Here is an 18,483-nt window from a genome sequence, read left to right as displayed (position 1 = left end):
TGTCACCTTTGTTCAGCCCTGATTTCCATTTATACACCTCAATCATATTGCCCCTCACTCTACGACTCTCGAGGGAGTGCAAATTAAGATTCTATAACCTGTCTCTGTACTCGAGGTTCCTAATGCCTGGGATTAGTCTTGTCATTCTCCATTGAATTCTTTATAGGTATTCTATATCCATTCTGTAATACGGTGACCAGAATTGAACTGCGTAATCCAAGTGAGGTCTCACAAGCGCAAGATATAGTTTCACGATGACCTCTCTAGTCTTGTAACTAACACTCCTTTGTATGAACCCAAGTACTTTATTAGCCTTGTTTCGAGCAAATACACATTGTTTACTTGGCTTCTTTTTTTTTACGGGAATCAGCCCACCCAGGCATAGGTCCCTGATCTGTAATAATAATAGTAAAAAAAAATAAATAAAAAAAAATAAAAAGTGAGAAACAATATATGTATGTTGTGTTGTCAATAGTAGAAGAAACAATTGAGACCCTACAATTGTGTGTAAATGAGGCAGAAAGTCAGATCAGCAACCTGGAACTTGGTCACAATTTTTGTGATGCCATATGACAGCAAGGTCTACCATCAGACAATACAATAAATTATGCTTCCAATATCTTCCCAGGCGGCATAAGATTCCTACTTATCATTACTGTACTCTTAAATCTTTCTCACATTCAGACTTCTCTTTAATATTTTTGTTCATCTGATATCTGGTTTCTCTGTTTACATCTCCTAGACTAAGTACTTTACATTTGTCCACATTGAATTTCATCTGCCATTTTTCAGACCATTCAAAATTTTTTTAGATCTTCCTGTAGTTTTGCGGAGTCCTCGTCAGATTTAATTACTCGCCCAATTTTAGTGTCATCAGCAAATTTACTTATGTTGCCGTCTACGCCGATATCTATGTCGTTTATAAATATAATAAATGATAATGGTCCAAATACTGAGCCTTGGGGTACTCCATTTGTGACGTTACTCCAATCGGATTTAGTGCCGTTAATGCTCACTCGTTGTTTTATGTCCTGTAACCACGCACTAATCCATTATAGAATATCTCCTCCAATGCCATGAGCCTTCACTTTTCTTATTAGTCTTTTGTGGAGGACTCTGTCGAAGGCTTTGCTAAAGTCAAGATATACCACATCATAGTCGCGTCTCTCGTCCACTGATTCGAAAACAGCTGAAAATTTTTTTAATAGATTAGTTAGTCATGAACGCCTGCTTGTGAAGCCATGTTGGGAATCATTGATCAACTTGTGCTTCTCCAGGTTATTTTGAATAGAGTTGGAAACTATTGCTTCTAATAAGTTGCCTGCAATTGTTGTTAAGCTGATTGGACGGTAGTTAGAGGATAGTGATCTATCTCCCTTCTTGAAAATCGGTATTACATTCGCTATCCTCCAAGATTCTGGTACTGCCACCGTTTTTAAGGACATGTTAAACAATTTTGCTAAGAGCATACTAAGTTCTTCCTTACATTCCTTAAATACTCTGGTAAATATCCCATCGGGACCTGGTGACTTATTAGGCTTTAAATTGTCTATTTGTTTACTAACATCGTTACCAGTCACTACTATCTCGCTTATTCTATTTTCTTCACTATCTCTGTATAGAGTCGGTGCCTTGGGTATCACGTTCAAATTTTCTGTGGTGAAAACTGTTGAAAAATATTTATTCAGATTATTTCTCATTTCTCCGTCGTTATCAGTTAGCTCACCGGTATCTGACTGTATTGGTCCAATCTTTTCTCATGTTTTAGTGTGATACATTTGAAAGAATCCCTTGCGGTTTGACTTTGCCTCCCTTGCTACCTTCAGTTCATTATTCCTCTTTTTTTCTTATCTCGGTCTTAACCCTACTGACCAAAACCTTATAATAATCGCGGAGGTAAACTTCACCACGATTTATTCTCCTACCTTTAGCCTTCCTTTGTCCAATAATATTCTTTAAATAATTTTTTTATCCATTTAGGGTCATTGTTGTCTGATCTGAGTTTTCTGTACGGTATGTTCTGTCTTTGTGTATTAAGAAACTCATTATTTAAATTGTTGTGGAACTCGTCAACCTCAGATCTCGTGATCAGGTCATCCTCAACCGTCATATTTGGTGAGGATATTGTTGTCAGATCTCCAGGTAAAGTGAGGTCGCCCTCTGTGGATACATTGTGTGAGGTCTCCTCACGTGAGGTCATGTAATCCATCCCCAAACGTAATACCCCTTCTCTCAGCTGCCTTTTCAACCTATCAAAGTTTGCCTTTCTGAAATTTTAATTGAAATCTTATTTCTTTGTGATCGCTGTTGGCAAGTTCGTTCCCTACCTCGACATTACTAATGAGGTTTTCTCTGTTTGACAGAACTAAATCTGTAGTATTATTACCCCGGGTGGGTTCGGTTATATGTTGACTTAAGAAACAGTTCTGAATTGTTTCAAGAAAATCCTCTGATTCTGAGTTACCTGTAAGGTTGATCCAATCTATTTGGCTAAAGTTAAAGTCTCCTACTATAGAGGTGTTGCTATGTCTGGAAGCCCTGTGCATTTCATCCCAAACAAGTCGTTCATTAACTCTATCAAGATAAGGAGGTCTATATATATATATATATATATATATATATATATATATATATATATATATATATATATATATATATATATATATATTTATATATATATATATATATATATATATATATATATATATATATATATATATATATATATATATATATATATATATATATACATACATACATACATACATACATACATATACAAAAAAAAAAAAAAACAACAAACAAAAACAACAACAACAAAACAACAACACACATACAAAAACACAATATATATATATATATATATATATATATATATATATATATATATATATATATATATATATATATATATATATATATATATATATATATATATATATATATATATATATACGGCAGAGGTCACTGACCCACATTTTGGCCTGGGGGCGAAAATATAATAATAATAATTAATAATAATAATAATAATAATAATAATAATAATAATAATAATAATAATAATAATAATAATAATAATAATAATAAATTAATAAAAGTTGTAATAAAAAAGCAATTATTAATAATATTGATAATAACCATAATTAAATACAAAAATTAAAAAAATTTATCAATCGTGAGAAATGATATATGTATGTTGTGTTGTCAATAGTAAGAGAAACAATTGAGACCCTGCAATTGTGTGTAAATGAGGCAGAAAGTCAAATCAGCAACCTGGGACTTGGTCACAGTTTTTGTATTGCCCTGTGGCAGCAGGGTCTACCATTAGACAACACATTATGCTTTCAATATCTTCCCAGGCGGTAGTACAGGTTGACAATCCCTCATCCGAAATCCTTGGAGCCAGAGGCATTTCGGATTTTGGAATTTTTCGGTTTTCAGAATGGTTAGTTTTTTTTTTTAATGTGTATTAGCCCACCAGGGCATAGATCACTAACCCACATCAGGGCCTGTGGGGCGAAAATATCATAAAAATTATAATAATAATAATAATAATTCATAGGTGTAGGTCGTGTTTCTCACTTTTGATCTTTTTTTCATTCTTGTATTTCTTTATTATTATTATAATTATTATTTTATTATTACAGTACTCCTGTATTATGTTTATTTTTATTAATTTTATTATTATTACAGTACTATTATTATTAATGTTATATTATTTTATTTTGGTGTATTTTTTTTTAATTTTTATTTACTATGAATAATTTTTATTATATTATTATTACTATTACAGTTTCGACCCCCAGGCCCTGATGTGGGTCAGTGATCTATGCCCGGGTGGGCTAATCCCTGTTGAAAAAAAAAAAAAAAAAATTGCCCCACAAAAAAAAAATTCTGTTTTCAGAGCTTTTCGGTTTTCGGAATTTCGGATAAAGGGTTGTCAACCTGTACCTCCCTTTTTGGTAACTGCCTCCTGTGATTAATTTTTCTCTATCATCGATTAATTCCCTCCAAATTGTTTTTGGATTCAGTTCAGTTTTTATTTCCTTATTTATTTCACACTTCAGATTATCCCTGACATAGATTGCTACTCCGCCTCCTTTCCTAATCTGCCTATCGGTATGGAATAATTTTAACCTGCAATTTGATATTCGGCAGGTAACTCACGTGAGTCTAGGTTTATCCATGTTTCGGTGAATGCTATTATATTGATTTTTTCCGTACATACCAACGCCCTGATTTCATCCATTTTGTTTCTCATACTCCTACTGTTTGCATAGTAGACATTTAAGTTAGTCGTGTTCCGAGTCCTCTCTTTGACGCGTTTAGGTGTTAACTCCCTGCCTAATTTAGTTTTTTCATCATTGTTAGCGCTATGTCCCTGTAGTCTTTCACTCTGTTTACCCGCTCCCACTGCAGTCTCCTCCACCTCTATGTCCATATGTTCCCATAGCAGTTTAAGACTTCGACATTCTTTTGAACTGCCCTCTCAAGAGAGCCAGCCAGGGTTGCCACACCTTCCCCAAACAGATGCACCCCATCCCTAGCATAAATGTCCCTTCTGCCGTACAATTTGTCCCAGTTGTCAATGAATGGGACTGATATTGACTTGCAATATCTGTCAAGACAGCCGTTGACACCAACTGCCCTTGACAACCATTCATTGCCAACTCTCCTTCTAGGCAGGACACCACATATGATAGGGATCCCTCCCTTCGATCTAATATGTTCTATAGCTGTCTTGAACTTATCAACAAACTCCTCACTCCTACACCGGCCAATATCATTGCCTCCTACACTAAGGCAGATAATGGGTTTGTTCCCATTACCAGACAAGATATTGTCCATCCTGTCAACTATATCCCCCACCCCAGCTCCTGGTAAACACACCCTCATCCTATTGCATTGTATTCCCCAACCTCTCCTCTGTCCCCCTGGGTAAGTCAAGAGAGCTAATTGGGAACCTGTACATGTGGGTGAAAGTCCTCTGAAAAGACTATTGCATGTCACACATTCTTCCCTGAGCATTTTCCTCTATTTTCTGTTTTGGCACTTAGCAGATTATGGTCCGGAGCAGTTGAACCAAATTTAATTTAGCAGTCCTAAGGTAATGTTTGGCTAGATTTGATTGAGATTGGTTAGTTGAGGTTGCCTGAAAAATAAAGGGCTTTGTAGTCTTGTTTTTGGTAACTATATTTCAACATTTGGCCATCTTGGAGTTCTATGGTGGCACTTTTGTCAAACACTGGCTGTAGTCACAAGTTTGCTTAAAGTCTTGATTATTATTAAACTGAACTGTCATCTTTTGTACCAGTGTTTCAGGCTGGTAGCATCAGTTAATGCCCAGAAAGAAGGATTTCCGTCTCCTTGTGTCAGAATCAATGATAGTGTCTCCTTATCTAGACAATTAAATGATGAATATGCCCAAATTATGATCATTTTGAAATTAAGGGTCCAGTTCAGTTTCTCATCCATGAGTATTTATGCAACTGAAGTATTTCTCTGTTTTGTAGGTGTGTTTGTCTTCTGTTTTGTATGTATGTGTTCTGTGTAATATTCCAGTTGCTAGTTTACACAAATTTTCCTATTAATCAAGATGCCTATTATCATTTGTAATTTGATGAGAGAATTAGAACCAAATGTTATTAAAATAGTTTCCATCATCCTCATTACATGAAAAGTACCAGTTGTCCCCTTTAATCATGTTGGACAGAATTGACCCTACATAATATATGTTTTATTCCTTGCTGATTTATGATGAATGTTTTCTTTCCTTTCTCCAGTTTTTGTAGAGGATATTTAAAGTCTTTTAATCCTCACAGATCTGGGTCATATCATATTTTGAATGTATGATTTGTTCAACAAATTATTCTGCTATGAATATAAATTTCTGAAGCCTCTATTAAAAACAAAGTTTCCTTGGAGCATGTATGGTAATCTCTTTTTAGGCCTGAGAGACTTTTTGAAATACTTGCCATACAGTGGGAATAAGTCATGACAATATAATACTCCTGTCCTCTTTGTCCATCTCCTTTAAGCTGACTATTTCTCTTGCATTAGACTCCAGTGATCAGTGTAATGCATCAGGAAGGAAAACAGTTTTGACCCATGAGACTTTTTTCTCCCACATAGGTCTTATCCTGATAGTAGGGGATATATCCCTTATTATCTTACACCCTCTCTCTCCTAAATTGACCTTTTTCTGGCTGGCCATAGCAAAAACTGACAAGGATGTGCTGGTAGCAGGCGGTGAGGAGTTAGCGCAAACAGAATGGCTGGTGGGTCTCCCCATGCTCTATGTTAAACGGATTTTCATATTTATTTATTTTTTTAATTGTATTTTTCAATGGACCCAGATAGCCTTTTTCTGGGCACAAAAGAGGCTTTTGTGATCAGGATAGCAACTATATGGGAGAAAAGCTATGTAATGCTTCAGGACTGTTTTTCTTATTAGAATGGTATCCATACCATCTGATCTTATTGTTGGTTGTAGCTCTGCTTTGTAAGTGATGAGTCGTGCTTCTTTTCTGCATCAATTAGGGATAGAGCAGTTTGAAGCCTTTTTTCTTCCTGATAATTTTCTCTTAGAGTGAATAAAATTTTAAGGTTTTTCCTTAAAGTTAAAACATTTATGAATAGATGAGTAATTAGAAATTATCTTCTTCCAGTTAGGTAGATATTTGTACTGAGCACAACTGAGTAATCCAAGGCTGCTTTCATGTGTTAGCTTGTGGTTGCTATACAGGGTTCACCACAATGGTTAACATTTAAGCATGTGGGTATGTCAAATTTGGTTTTCTTCTCACTTTGCATAATTTTAGTACACAGTAAAATTGTTAGGTCACTCATCAAACTTCATACAATCAGTGAAGTTGTAAATTTTGGCCTTTTTTTCTAATTTATTGGTGAAAGAATAAATAATTACTCCCAATTACCCTAGTGTTTATCAGATGTTTTTGCTTACTTTTGTTCTATTTGTTTGATTCCTCATCCTGACACTAAACTTCATTGCATACCCCTAACCTTGTACAGTATACTGCACTCCTGTGGTGATCCCTGCTATGGTGCATGACACACTACACAAAAGTGTTTTAAATGTTTTCGACCATGATTTTTACCAGTGAAGAAGCATTTTGTAGTGAAGAAGCATACATACAATTTAATGTTCTTTAATCAACCACTGTTCTTTTTCCTGTTCAGGTATTCCACTCTAGGCAGAAATCCCTCGCATATCTTGATCTCTTCATCACTGAAATTCCTTACTTTGAATATTGTGTTAAGGATTTTGTGTGTTGGCAGATATGCATTGTATGTTTTGCCGGTATATGCCTTCTACTGTACACGGCACTGTTGCTATACAGGTTGTACCTCTCTAGTCCGGCAACCTCGGGACCTGACCGGTGCCGGACCATGGAAATTCACCCTTTTCCTGGATAGATAGTGACTTGTGCTCATGCTTGGAAGCACTAACACCACTTTTTCTGCATCATGGTCTCTTTGAAGACATATTGAAGGGTTAAATGTCGTATAGTAGCTTCTCAAATTTCGCGAGTTTTTAATTCTTAACGTATTTTATTGGAACACAAAAAAATAAATAAATAAAAATTTTGACGGTGGAAACTTGAATTTCGACGGGTTTGAACGGCCCGCCGACGTGCAGACGACGGGCATAATCGTGTAAACAGCGTCATTTCTCTTATGTACAAAAGATTCATTATTGTTTATTACTGAATGTCTTTTTTATTGAATTAATGTTTATGTGTGCAAAATGAGCAATACAATTCGTTAATAATACGTAGAATATTAAAACACACGAGGAAATGACACAGCATTGTTTTCATTGATTACAAAACCAGTGACTGACTGGTTCTACATATAAAACTAAAGAAAATAAGACCTTGGCTGTAGCTGTAGTAAAATTAATATGGTTGTTTTAAGTAATGTTATTTAATGTTAATAAATGGAAATAAATGGAACAATAGAAGTAGCTAACGATAATGGTAAGGAAAAAAGAGAGATCGCGTATGTAAGTGCGCATGCGCACACGTGAAAACATATCGTCATTACTTTACATAAGAATATGAAAGCAACACTTATTTACTGTTCATATATAATTTAATTAATGTTTCTGAATTTCTTTTTATTGAATTAATGTTTGTGTGTGCAAAATTAACAATACAATTTATTAATAATACGTCGAATATTAGAGGAGACGAGACGGCTGCCGGCATTGTTTATGTTAAAGCTTACGAAACCAGCGACTGATTGGTTCTACATATAAAACTGAAGAAAATAAGACCCTGATTTTTAGCTGTAGTAAAATTAATGTAAAAAAATTAATATGGCTGTTTGAAGTACCTGTAATGTTATTTAATGTTAATAAATGGAACAATATAAGTAGCTAACTATTAATGGTTAAAAAAAAGTGAGACTGCGCGTATGTAAGTGTGCACATGTGAAAACATATCGTCATTACTCTACATAAGAATATGAAAGCAACACTTATTTACTGCTCATATATATATTGAAGGGTTAAATGTTGTACTCTGTATAGACAAGCAGAGAGAGAGAGAGAGAGAGCAGCCGAACTGCCGGATGTAAACAAACCTTAATTTCCCGCGGCTTTGTTTTATTTTTTTTGTTTTTTAAGGGGATTAGCCCACCCGGGCATAGGTCACTGACCCACATTGGGGCCTGAGGGGCAAAAATTTAATACTCCTGTAATAATAATTCAGATAAGTAAAAAAAAAAAAAAAAAAAGCTGCCTATCTACCTATTGGACAAACTAAAATCGTTCCGGACCACGGGAGTTTCCGGACCACAGAATGCCGGACTAGAGAGGTACAACCTGTATTATTTAATATTTTTTTTCTGCATGCGAATTAATTGTTTATGTCTTCATAGGTTCATGAGTAATTCACTGGGGTGCCTTATATCTGTCATACCTCCTTTTCAGAGGGTTTATATATTACCTGTTTTCTTGGATCATTTACTATTAATATCAGTGCACAACTTCAGTTTCATAGTGCTCTTAATATATGTCGTATTTATGTGGTGATTAATACATTTAAGATTATATACGAGTATGTATGTGTCAAAATTACTTTGGACTTCTTTATAAATCAATGTTTGTCATTCCTGTTGTCCTCAGTGTTTGTCAATTGAAATTTTTTTTGATTTGTGTGATGTGTAGAAATTATTATTATTTTCTTTTAAGATTCAGGTCAACATTTTCATTACAGTTCATAGTGAATTGTTTTAGGTTAAGAATAATAAACCTTTATCAAGTGCTTTTGATTAGTTCATAATTCAGGGGTCATTTGTAAGATGTGAATATAATAAGCCTACTTAACCTTGCCTGATATATAGGGTGTTCATAAAAGATCTGAATGATTTGATTCTTTAATATTTTCTATACTAATACAGTAAAGCTAAAGTTAAGTGTAAGCAATAGAGCAACTATTAAAGTTTTTCATACATGTTTAATACACTTGAACATGTGCGCCATTGGTCACCTTACAACACTCAATCAATCTTCACTTTTTTGCCATGTACGTTCAAGCTTGCCAGCATCACCCATCCCTGACCCTGATTCGTAGTCCGTGGATGTTGACAAACTTGGTCTTGTACACAACGTCTCTAACAAAACCCCAGAGGAAGAAATCCAATGGTATAAGTCCAGTCATCTTGGAGGCCAAAGGATAGGTCCATCACAACCAATCCAGTGATATCAGTAAAATTAATCCTCAATCAATCAGTCAGTAATCAAACAAACTGATTATTAATAAACTTTGATAGTTACTCTATCGTTTACACATAGTTCTAGTTTTGTCTTAATTCGTATGGAAAATATTAATGATTAAAGAATCAAATTGTTCAGCTCTTTTATGAACAACCTGTATTGCTGAAATTCTCAGGGCAAACTCTTTTAATCTATAGAGTCTTGATGCTGAGTTACCAGAAACTTTCTCCACAACATTTTTCGTCCCACAAGAGCTTTCCCCTTAATGATTTTGAATTCAGGAAATCAAATCTTAAATGTTTTCAGGACAGTCTTTATTTCTTGGCTGTTTTCAGGATATTTCTGTATATTAAATTTTGGTTCTCATCCCACAACTGTGTAGTTGTTAAAGATTCTGTCCAGTACTTACACTTTATATGGATGTGCTTCATCACTACACATCATTGATGGACAACCTGTGGCCCACCAGACATCTGAGTTAGGCCCACAAGACATTTTGCTTGAATGTTGCTCACACACACACACACACACACACACACAATAGAATCATACAAGAAGCACATTGATTTGGCCATGGTATATTTGATATTGATATTAATTTATATTGATATTGAAACAGTTTATTTAGCCAGAGAAACAGATACAGAATCAATTAAAAATCATAATATTAATATGGTTAAGCCCATTGAGATCCTGAGCTCTCTTTTAGGCCCCCGATATATACTGTACATTTATCTCAGGTAAGTATTATGTAACATTTAGTATCATCTGGAATAGTACACATAGCATGGTGGTAGTAAGAACATATCAGAATGTTACCACGGTTATCAATTCAATATTTATTTATTTATTTATTTTTTACATTTACATTATAAGTATACAGGTTGACAATCCCTTATCCGAAATCCTTGGGGCCAGAGGCATTTCAGAATTCGGAATTTTTCGGTTTACAGAATGGTTAGTTTTTTTTGTGTGTGTATTAGCCCACCCGGGCACAAGTCACTGACCCACATTTGGGCCTGGGGGGTGAAAATATAATAATTATAATAATAATAATAATAATAATAATAATAATAATAATAATAATAATTCTTAGGTCTAGGTCGTGTTTCTCACTTTTTATCTTTTTTTCATTCGTGTATTTCTTAATTATTATTATTTTATTATCACAGTATTATTGTTATTATTATTAATTTTATTATTATATTTTATTATTATTATTATTATCATTATTATTTTATTTGGGTGTATTTTGTATTAAATTTTTTATTTACTATGAATAATTATTATTATAATTATTATTACTATTACATTTTTGCCCCCAGGCCCCGATCGGCTAATCCCTGTTAAAAAAAAAAAAATTGGTGTTCAGAGCTTTTCGGTTTTCGGAATTTCGGATAAAGGGTTGTCAACCTGTAGTACAAGTATATACATATTTTACATTGGTGTTGAAATATATAAATATGATAAGCAAGGGAAGCAGTACAACATGGGTTATATTAATGTGGAAAAAGAGGACAGAGCTGTCAGTATCCTTGTCTAATCGGCAACTATAATTAATGCAATGATAATTTCTTTCCATCTACATGACAATTTATGATATAACGGTTTTAGTGGTACAATAAAAGCAGGTACATAAAGTAGGAATTACAAAAAAATATTAATACTGAGACAATAGATATTTTTTAAGAGATGATTTAAAGGAAGGGAGCGTAGTCTTTGCTCGGATGGGTGGGGGTAAGTTGTTCCACACCTTCACACCGTGATATTTTATGGAGGTCTGGGACTGAGAGGAGCACATGGGGGGGTGGTCTTAGTAGCTCTGGGTGCCTTAAGTTGTATCTCTGATTATTCTGGAATTGGAAATAATTATTGTCAAGCAAGTGATTGACAGATTTTTAAACAAATAGAGCACAGCAGTAGGTGTTAGTATCTTCGAATTTAACTTTTCAATTTAGAAAATTGTTCGTTCATGTGATCAGTTTTTTACAAGTAGGTCAAGTAGGTCATTAGCCCGTATTAAGTGTAGTTAAGCTTATTCTTAGGTCATGGGATGTGTACATGCCCAATTTCAGTCTTATGACCCACTGAGATGAAGGATGCCCAGTCATGGGGTTGACAGTGATGAAGGATGCCCACTCATATACCCAATCACTAGCCTAGGTTGCCCATCACTGCATCAAATGTCTGGGTCTGATAGAACAAGTTATTGTGCATTTGCCCTATACTTTAGGCCTATATGTACTGTACTGTACTTTTTTCATTGCCTTTGAAGTTGTATGGCACACTGTTGGTGATTTTAATGTTCTTTTTATTTATAGATATTTAAAAAATATTGAAAATATATTTTATGCCAATAATTTCTGTCGTGGATAGCGCAGCTTTTGGAAAATTGGCAGAGCTAATTAATAGTGTACCTATTTCATTGGGGAATGTGCATGGTTTAGTGTACTAGGAGAAAACCCAGTACTCTGTTCTTGCTGAGAATTGAGTTAGTTACTCTCACACTCCATAAACTAGGCAAATTTTAAGGGGATGTTGTTGGGTTTGGGTCATGTCTTCATATTTCTCCAGTGATAACTTAGGATCTAACAAGCTGAGTGCATATTTTATGGCTGGTAGGGAAATTCATATGTGATGTAGGTTGGCAGAAAAAATTAATTACAAAGAGATTCACTGTACATATTTTGCAAAAAAAAAAAAGTAAACAAAAGGTATCATCATGTCAAAACATAAAGGGAATAAACATTTATTTGTGTGTGTGTTAGGGGGAGTATTGCTAAAGGTCGAGAGGGAGACGTGTCCCCAGCCAGGCTGGGTTGCTATGGCAAGGCTTGAGGACAGCCACGAGTGACGCAACCATCGTCAGTGCAAATGGCGACTGTGTTAAGCTTTAATTTAGCTTTTCCTTAATGGTTTTAGCTGCATATTTTCATCAAGATACAGTAGTATTTTATTAATATGTTAGGTAATAAATTACACTATTTGCATACTATTTACTTGTATATTGAATTAGGTAGGTTTTTTCTCGTCGTAAACTGATTTCATGTTTTGGGGGTTTTCTTTTTTATTCTATTCGATATACGAAAATTCACTTAACAACTGGTTTTTCAGGAACTTAATCCATCAATATACTGAGTGGTAGTACTTTTATATGGAGGTAGATGAGTGTGTTAATGTGACAAGTTTTATTATCTTGGGAGAAATGGCCCATAGAAGGGTTAGCTCCTGTATGAAGATTAACCATTGAAGTTATTGACCAAAAGGACCTTGTTGATAGTGTTTCAGTTTAGGAACTGGAAACAGGATTTACGTTTTTGGTAAAAACAGATAAACCATTTGGAATAAAGACCGCAGTTGGCAAACTTAAAAAAAATTCTTCATTTAATATTGGATATATCTCAAATTGGACAACAATGATTCCAAAGATTCTTGAAAAAAAAAATGTTCAAGTGATATCTCTATGTAATGGATTATATGGAGAAGAAAGTCGATTATATTGAGGTTCCATTGATGTGAAACCCTCCAGTTAATGGATTATATGGAGAGAAGTCTGATATACAGTGTGGGGGTTTCACTGTAAAAGACTTTGTCATAAGCTCTTAGATCTAATAAAAACAGAATTATCTTGATGCAATATTTCCAGCTAGTGTCTTACGTGACAGGGTGCTATTCCATGGGGGTCTTAGGGGGTCTTGACCCCCTCTTTTATCAGAAAACCCCAATACTTTTTCTTTAATGCAGTATTGTACTCAGGCATTTTTGTATAGTAAAAAGTAATTACTACTGACCTCAGAATATTGCCTAATATCAAGTGCACATGGCCTCAAAATGCTCTTGATATTGGCCAGATTTAAAAAAAATTTCTGTGGGGGGCTTACAGCCTCCTCCCAGCTGGGTGGGCTCATTGTGTGCTCCATGTTACCCCACCCACAACTTCTTGGTTCCCCCCATTTTGATATTCCTGCATCTACCCCTGCATGCAGTAACAGTGGGGAAGTAGTTGTCTTAATGCAGTACAGTACTTGTAAATTGTGCACTGCCAGAAAATGTTTAATTCTCAGAATAATCTTGAACTTACTTAATTGTATCGTCCTTTCTCAGCATGCTAGCTGCCCATATGGTTGTAGTTTTGTGACTCTCACCTTTCAGCATTTATGTTTTTATAATTTTTGTGGTACAATAACACTTGCAACAACTTTTTAACTCCATTGTATTTCTATGTCAGTAAGTAAATATAAAATTGATGGTCTATCAGCTTCTTATAACCATATATTGCAGGTTATTTTAGGTATGGGATACACAGAAAACGTAGACATCTGGTCTGTCGGGTGCATCATGGGAGAAATGATCCGAGGTGGTGTCCTTTTTCCTGGCACAGATCACATTGACCAGTGGAACAAGATTATTGGTATGTTAAAATTCCATATTATTTGTTCTATGATTTATTTTGACTCTTAATATTAGTTCAGCAGAATACATTGTGGTTTGAGGTTAGGAAGAGCATCCAGCTGTAAAACATTATTACTCAACTTGCCTTATAAGTCATCAGGGCTGTGCCCATCCCCTGTTCTTTGCTGCAATTTCTGGGCCAGCATCTTGGGTTTTCGGTGGTGAGTGAAGGGAGGACAACCTGTTCTGGTTTCATCCAACAGTTGCCATCAAGAGTAATCATGGCTGACCCACACAAGTGTGGAAAATGGCCATTGAACATTAATGGTGATGTATGTATGAAACCAGCAGTGGCAGATCCAACTTTAAGGTTTATCATCCCTGAAATGAAAGGAGAGAGAAGGGCACCGTCCTAGGATTAGAAAAAAAGACTCATTTTTGTTAACTTTTTTTCAGGAATTGCAATCACCTGAAAAATACCCTACTCCTGTAGAATTCCATTCATCAAATATGCTGATGGAAGCTTGTCTTTCTTTCCTTAAATAATCTTGAATCCAATGTTGATGAGCAAAAAAAAAAAAAAATTTCTACTCTGTAAATATTGATATATGATACAGTACAGTAGTATACAAGTATGTACTGTACAGTGATCCATCGGTTAATGAACGCCTCGATTAACGAAATTTCAGTTAATGAATTACCTTCTATAAGATTCTTCACTTCGGTTAACGAATTCCTCATGAATTTTTCCAAACATGTTTTCGCTTGCACTTGGCTGCTCACCAGCTGTAGTATTAGTCTGCCAATACAGTAATCGGTTCTAGGGCTTAAATTCGTTACCATTTTAGTAAATATCAAGAAGGTTGTACTATTCAATAATTTTAAAAGTTTTAAATTAAATTTTTTAGTCATTTTAACAATTATTGTACGTAATTGAAGTACAGGAAACTAGTTTTTTGCGTGCCAAACAGCCACTCAACACCAAGCTAGGTGTCAGTTTGTTTACTAGCTCAGAGGAAGGAACATCTTGTTTGAGACTCTTCAACATAAATGCTTTTTTTCTGTGTTTCCAGTCAAATTATTGGTCATTTTGAAGTTTATTTTACATATTGACAATATATAATGCAGTGCAGTGTTGATTTAAAGAATATAATCTTGAATTACACCAAGTGAACTAAAATTTTATGGGTGAAATGGCGGCATGGGGTGACTTCTCTTCCACCCCAATGCCTTCTCTTCTCCCTTCTCCTCCACCCCTATTCTAATTCCCATCATCATCATCATCACCAGGAGCCTTCTACATGCACACCTCAAAGTAAGTGTACTTTACTGCATTTATTTTTAGTTTGTATTTAATTTTCGGTGAGCTGGAACCTATTACCCAAAATCCCATTGAAACAATGGTTTCGGTTAACGAAATTTTCGGTTAACGAACGACCTTCTGGAACGAATTGTGTTCGTTAACTGAGGGACCACTGTATACTTAAAGATGAGCATGTGTGAGGTAAATGTTGTTAAACTAGATACAGTAATACCCCGATTTACGCGGTTTCGCTTTACTCGATTCTACATTTACGTGGTACCTCGCCAGAACCGGAATTTCATTTTACGCGGTGCATCTACTCATATACGCGGGTGAAGTATAATTTTTTTATTTAGCTCATAAAATTCATACAAATTACCCGGCCAGAATATAATTTGCATTGCTGGAATTCTTACAAGGTATAATGATCATTTTGAATATAAACATCATGGATTTTGCATTAGACATACAAATTTTAGATCTAATGTAATAATTTGGTTTACACAATGCAAATATTTTATCTTTTGTGCAAAATATATAAAGTTTACATTCAAAATATTCCTTGACCTGCAAGGAATCCAGAAATGTCAATTATATTATCCTAACTTTAGCCTGAGGTATTATTTATTACTATCCCTTAAAATCTAGTGTTTTCACCCAAACATTTCTTAGAGAGGGAGGAGCCAGCGAGCTTGGGAAGAGAGGGGGGGGAGGGAGTTGAGTCCATTATTTGAATGGACATTAACCTGGCGACTGTATTTCTCTTAAATATTAATTGTGTATGCATACCATCATAAAATTAAGATGTTATTTTTACTACAACATGGGTATTGTGTCGGAAAAAGTGGAGTTTGGGGGTCGGGCCAGTCTCTATTGGAATTAATCCCATATGTTCTGTTGTTCACTTTACGTGGTTTTCACTTTCCACGATACCCCGTGGGTTCAATTGACCGTGTAAATCGGGGTATTACTGTATATTATTACAGCTCTTTTCACTCAGAGTAAACACTTTAGTGCACAGGAGTCAGACATCTACATGCAGTGGTCCCTCGGTTAACGAACACAATTCGTTCCAGAAGATTGTTCGTTAACCGAAAATTTCGTTAACCGAATCCATTGTTTCAATGGGATATTGGGTAATTGGTTCCAGTTCACCGAAAAGTACATACAAAGTAAAAAAAAAATGCAGTGAAGTACACTTACTTTGAGGTGTGTATGTAGAAGGTTCCTGGTTGATGATGATGATGGGGATTAGAAGTGGGGGGTGGAGGAGAAGGGAAAAGAGAAGGAAGTGGGTATGGAGGAGAAATCACCTGCCAGGGGACCCATGCTTGATGCAGTAATTTCACCAATAAAATTTTAAGTTCACTAGGTGTAATTCAAGATTATTGTCTTTAAATCAACACTGTTGTTTTTTTCTTATTAACCCTATTTTTGTGCCCTCATCATGGCTCCCAAATGCAAACCTGATGCAAGTGATAGTAGTGCATCCAAGAAAAGGAAAACAATTACAATGGAAGTAAAAGTTGATGTAATTAAACATTCTGAAAAAGGCAAAACACTTTCACTTATCAGTAAAGAGTTGGGTTTCAGTCGTTCAATGGTTGGAACAATTTTGAAAGACAAACACAATTTTTTTGAACATGTAAAAGGATCTACACCAATGCACTCAATTGTGAGAACAAAACAAAGAAGTGGATTGTTAAGTGAAATGGAAAGATTGTTAGTGATATGTAGTGGAAGATTAGCCAACTCCAGGTTTCAATGTACTGTAATGTTAAACATTGATTTTTACTTTCCTTTACTGTATTTTGTCATTCAGTTTCTTCTTTTCTCTTTAATTAAGTTATTCGAGATGTATAAAAGGAATTAGGATATGTGTTCTGACGTACATACATTTCTGACTTAAGAACGTCTGTAGGAACAGAACTCAGGGACCCCCTGAACAGTGTACTTAGACTGTGAAGGTATACAATTTTCAATGCTGTACAGTACAACAATATTAACAGTAAGGCAATTTGACTAAAAATAGCCAACAAAGCCATGAGAAGCTTATTTCCAGGAGGGTCCTTATTAGAGGTGTTCCAATACCAATACTCATCCTAAAGCCTATACCGATAACTTCTAGTAAGTTACAGTATCTATCTATGGATATGTTAGTCTGTTAAATTGTTGCTATTTATTTTATTGATGATGTTTGCAAAGTAGGCTCCATAAATTATCAAAATTGATTGATAAATAAATACAGTGGTCCCTCGTTTAACAAACACAATTCGTTCCACAGAGTCATTCGTTAACCAAAAATTTCCTTAACCGAATCCATTATTTCAATGGGATATTGGGTAATTGGTTCCAGCTCACATAAAAGTACATACAAAGTAAAGCCAAAAATGCATAAAGTCAGAAACACTCCTAAAATTCCCCTAAATCACCCCTAAATCACAATATATACACATACATACACACTCTTACTTTTAAATCACTACTGTAATGTGATACAGGTGATTAATTTTTATCTGTTGTGCGAAATATATGACATTTATATTCAAATTATTCGCTGTCTTGCAAGGATTCCAGCAATGCAAATTATATTCTAACTTTAGTCTGAGATATTATATAAGATAAAAACTGTAAGCCTAAAACCCTGGCTGGGCAGATGGGGGGAGAGGGAGGGAGGGAGCGTGGGAGGGGAGGGAACGGGAGGTGAGGTGATATGTTTGACAGTTGGTGCTGAAGGTCTAATGTGTTTATATATCAGTCCTTAAGAGTGACTAAGCTTTTCTATTATAAAATGGCACTGAAATGACCGGGGAGAATATAATTTACATTGCTGGGATTCCTGTAAGATAGTGATTAATTTGAATATAAACAAGCTATAATTTGCACTAGACATAAAAATTTTAGTACGTAATCATTTAGTACATATACAGTACAGGTTTGTACTTAAGTCATTTATTTCCTTTATGTTTCTTTTAGTATGGTGTGTGCATGTAAATGAATAAAAATAAATGAAGAAATTTATGTAAATCAACCCAAAAATGCAGTT

The 18,483-nt window shown here is 34.9% G+C and overlaps 1 protein-coding gene across 2 annotated transcripts in view; it reads left to right on the top strand.

Moving 5' to 3' along the window:
* The window catches only part of LOC121868437 (stress-activated protein kinase JNK-like), a 92,691-nt gene that overhangs the window by 23,887 nt on the left and 50,321 nt on the right, over nt 1-18,483 (top strand). For both annotated transcript variants that reach the window (XM_042369091.1, XM_042369093.1), the window contains exon 5: nt 14,024-14,153. In XM_042369091.1, the coding sequence (XP_042225025.1) occupies nt 14,024-14,153 (130 nt within the window). The remainder of the gene's footprint in view (nt 1-14,023; nt 14,154-18,483) is intronic.

This window comes from Homarus americanus, unplaced genomic scaffold (genome assembly GCF_018991925.1).
Source record: "Homarus americanus isolate GMGI-L3 unplaced genomic scaffold, GMGI_Hamer_2.0 scaffold19318, whole genome shotgun sequence".
Taxonomy (NCBI): Eukaryota; Metazoa; Arthropoda; class Malacostraca; order Decapoda; family Nephropidae; genus Homarus; species Homarus americanus.
Note: the sequence above shows the minus strand (reverse complement) of the source record. Positions and strands in the feature narration are given on the sequence as shown.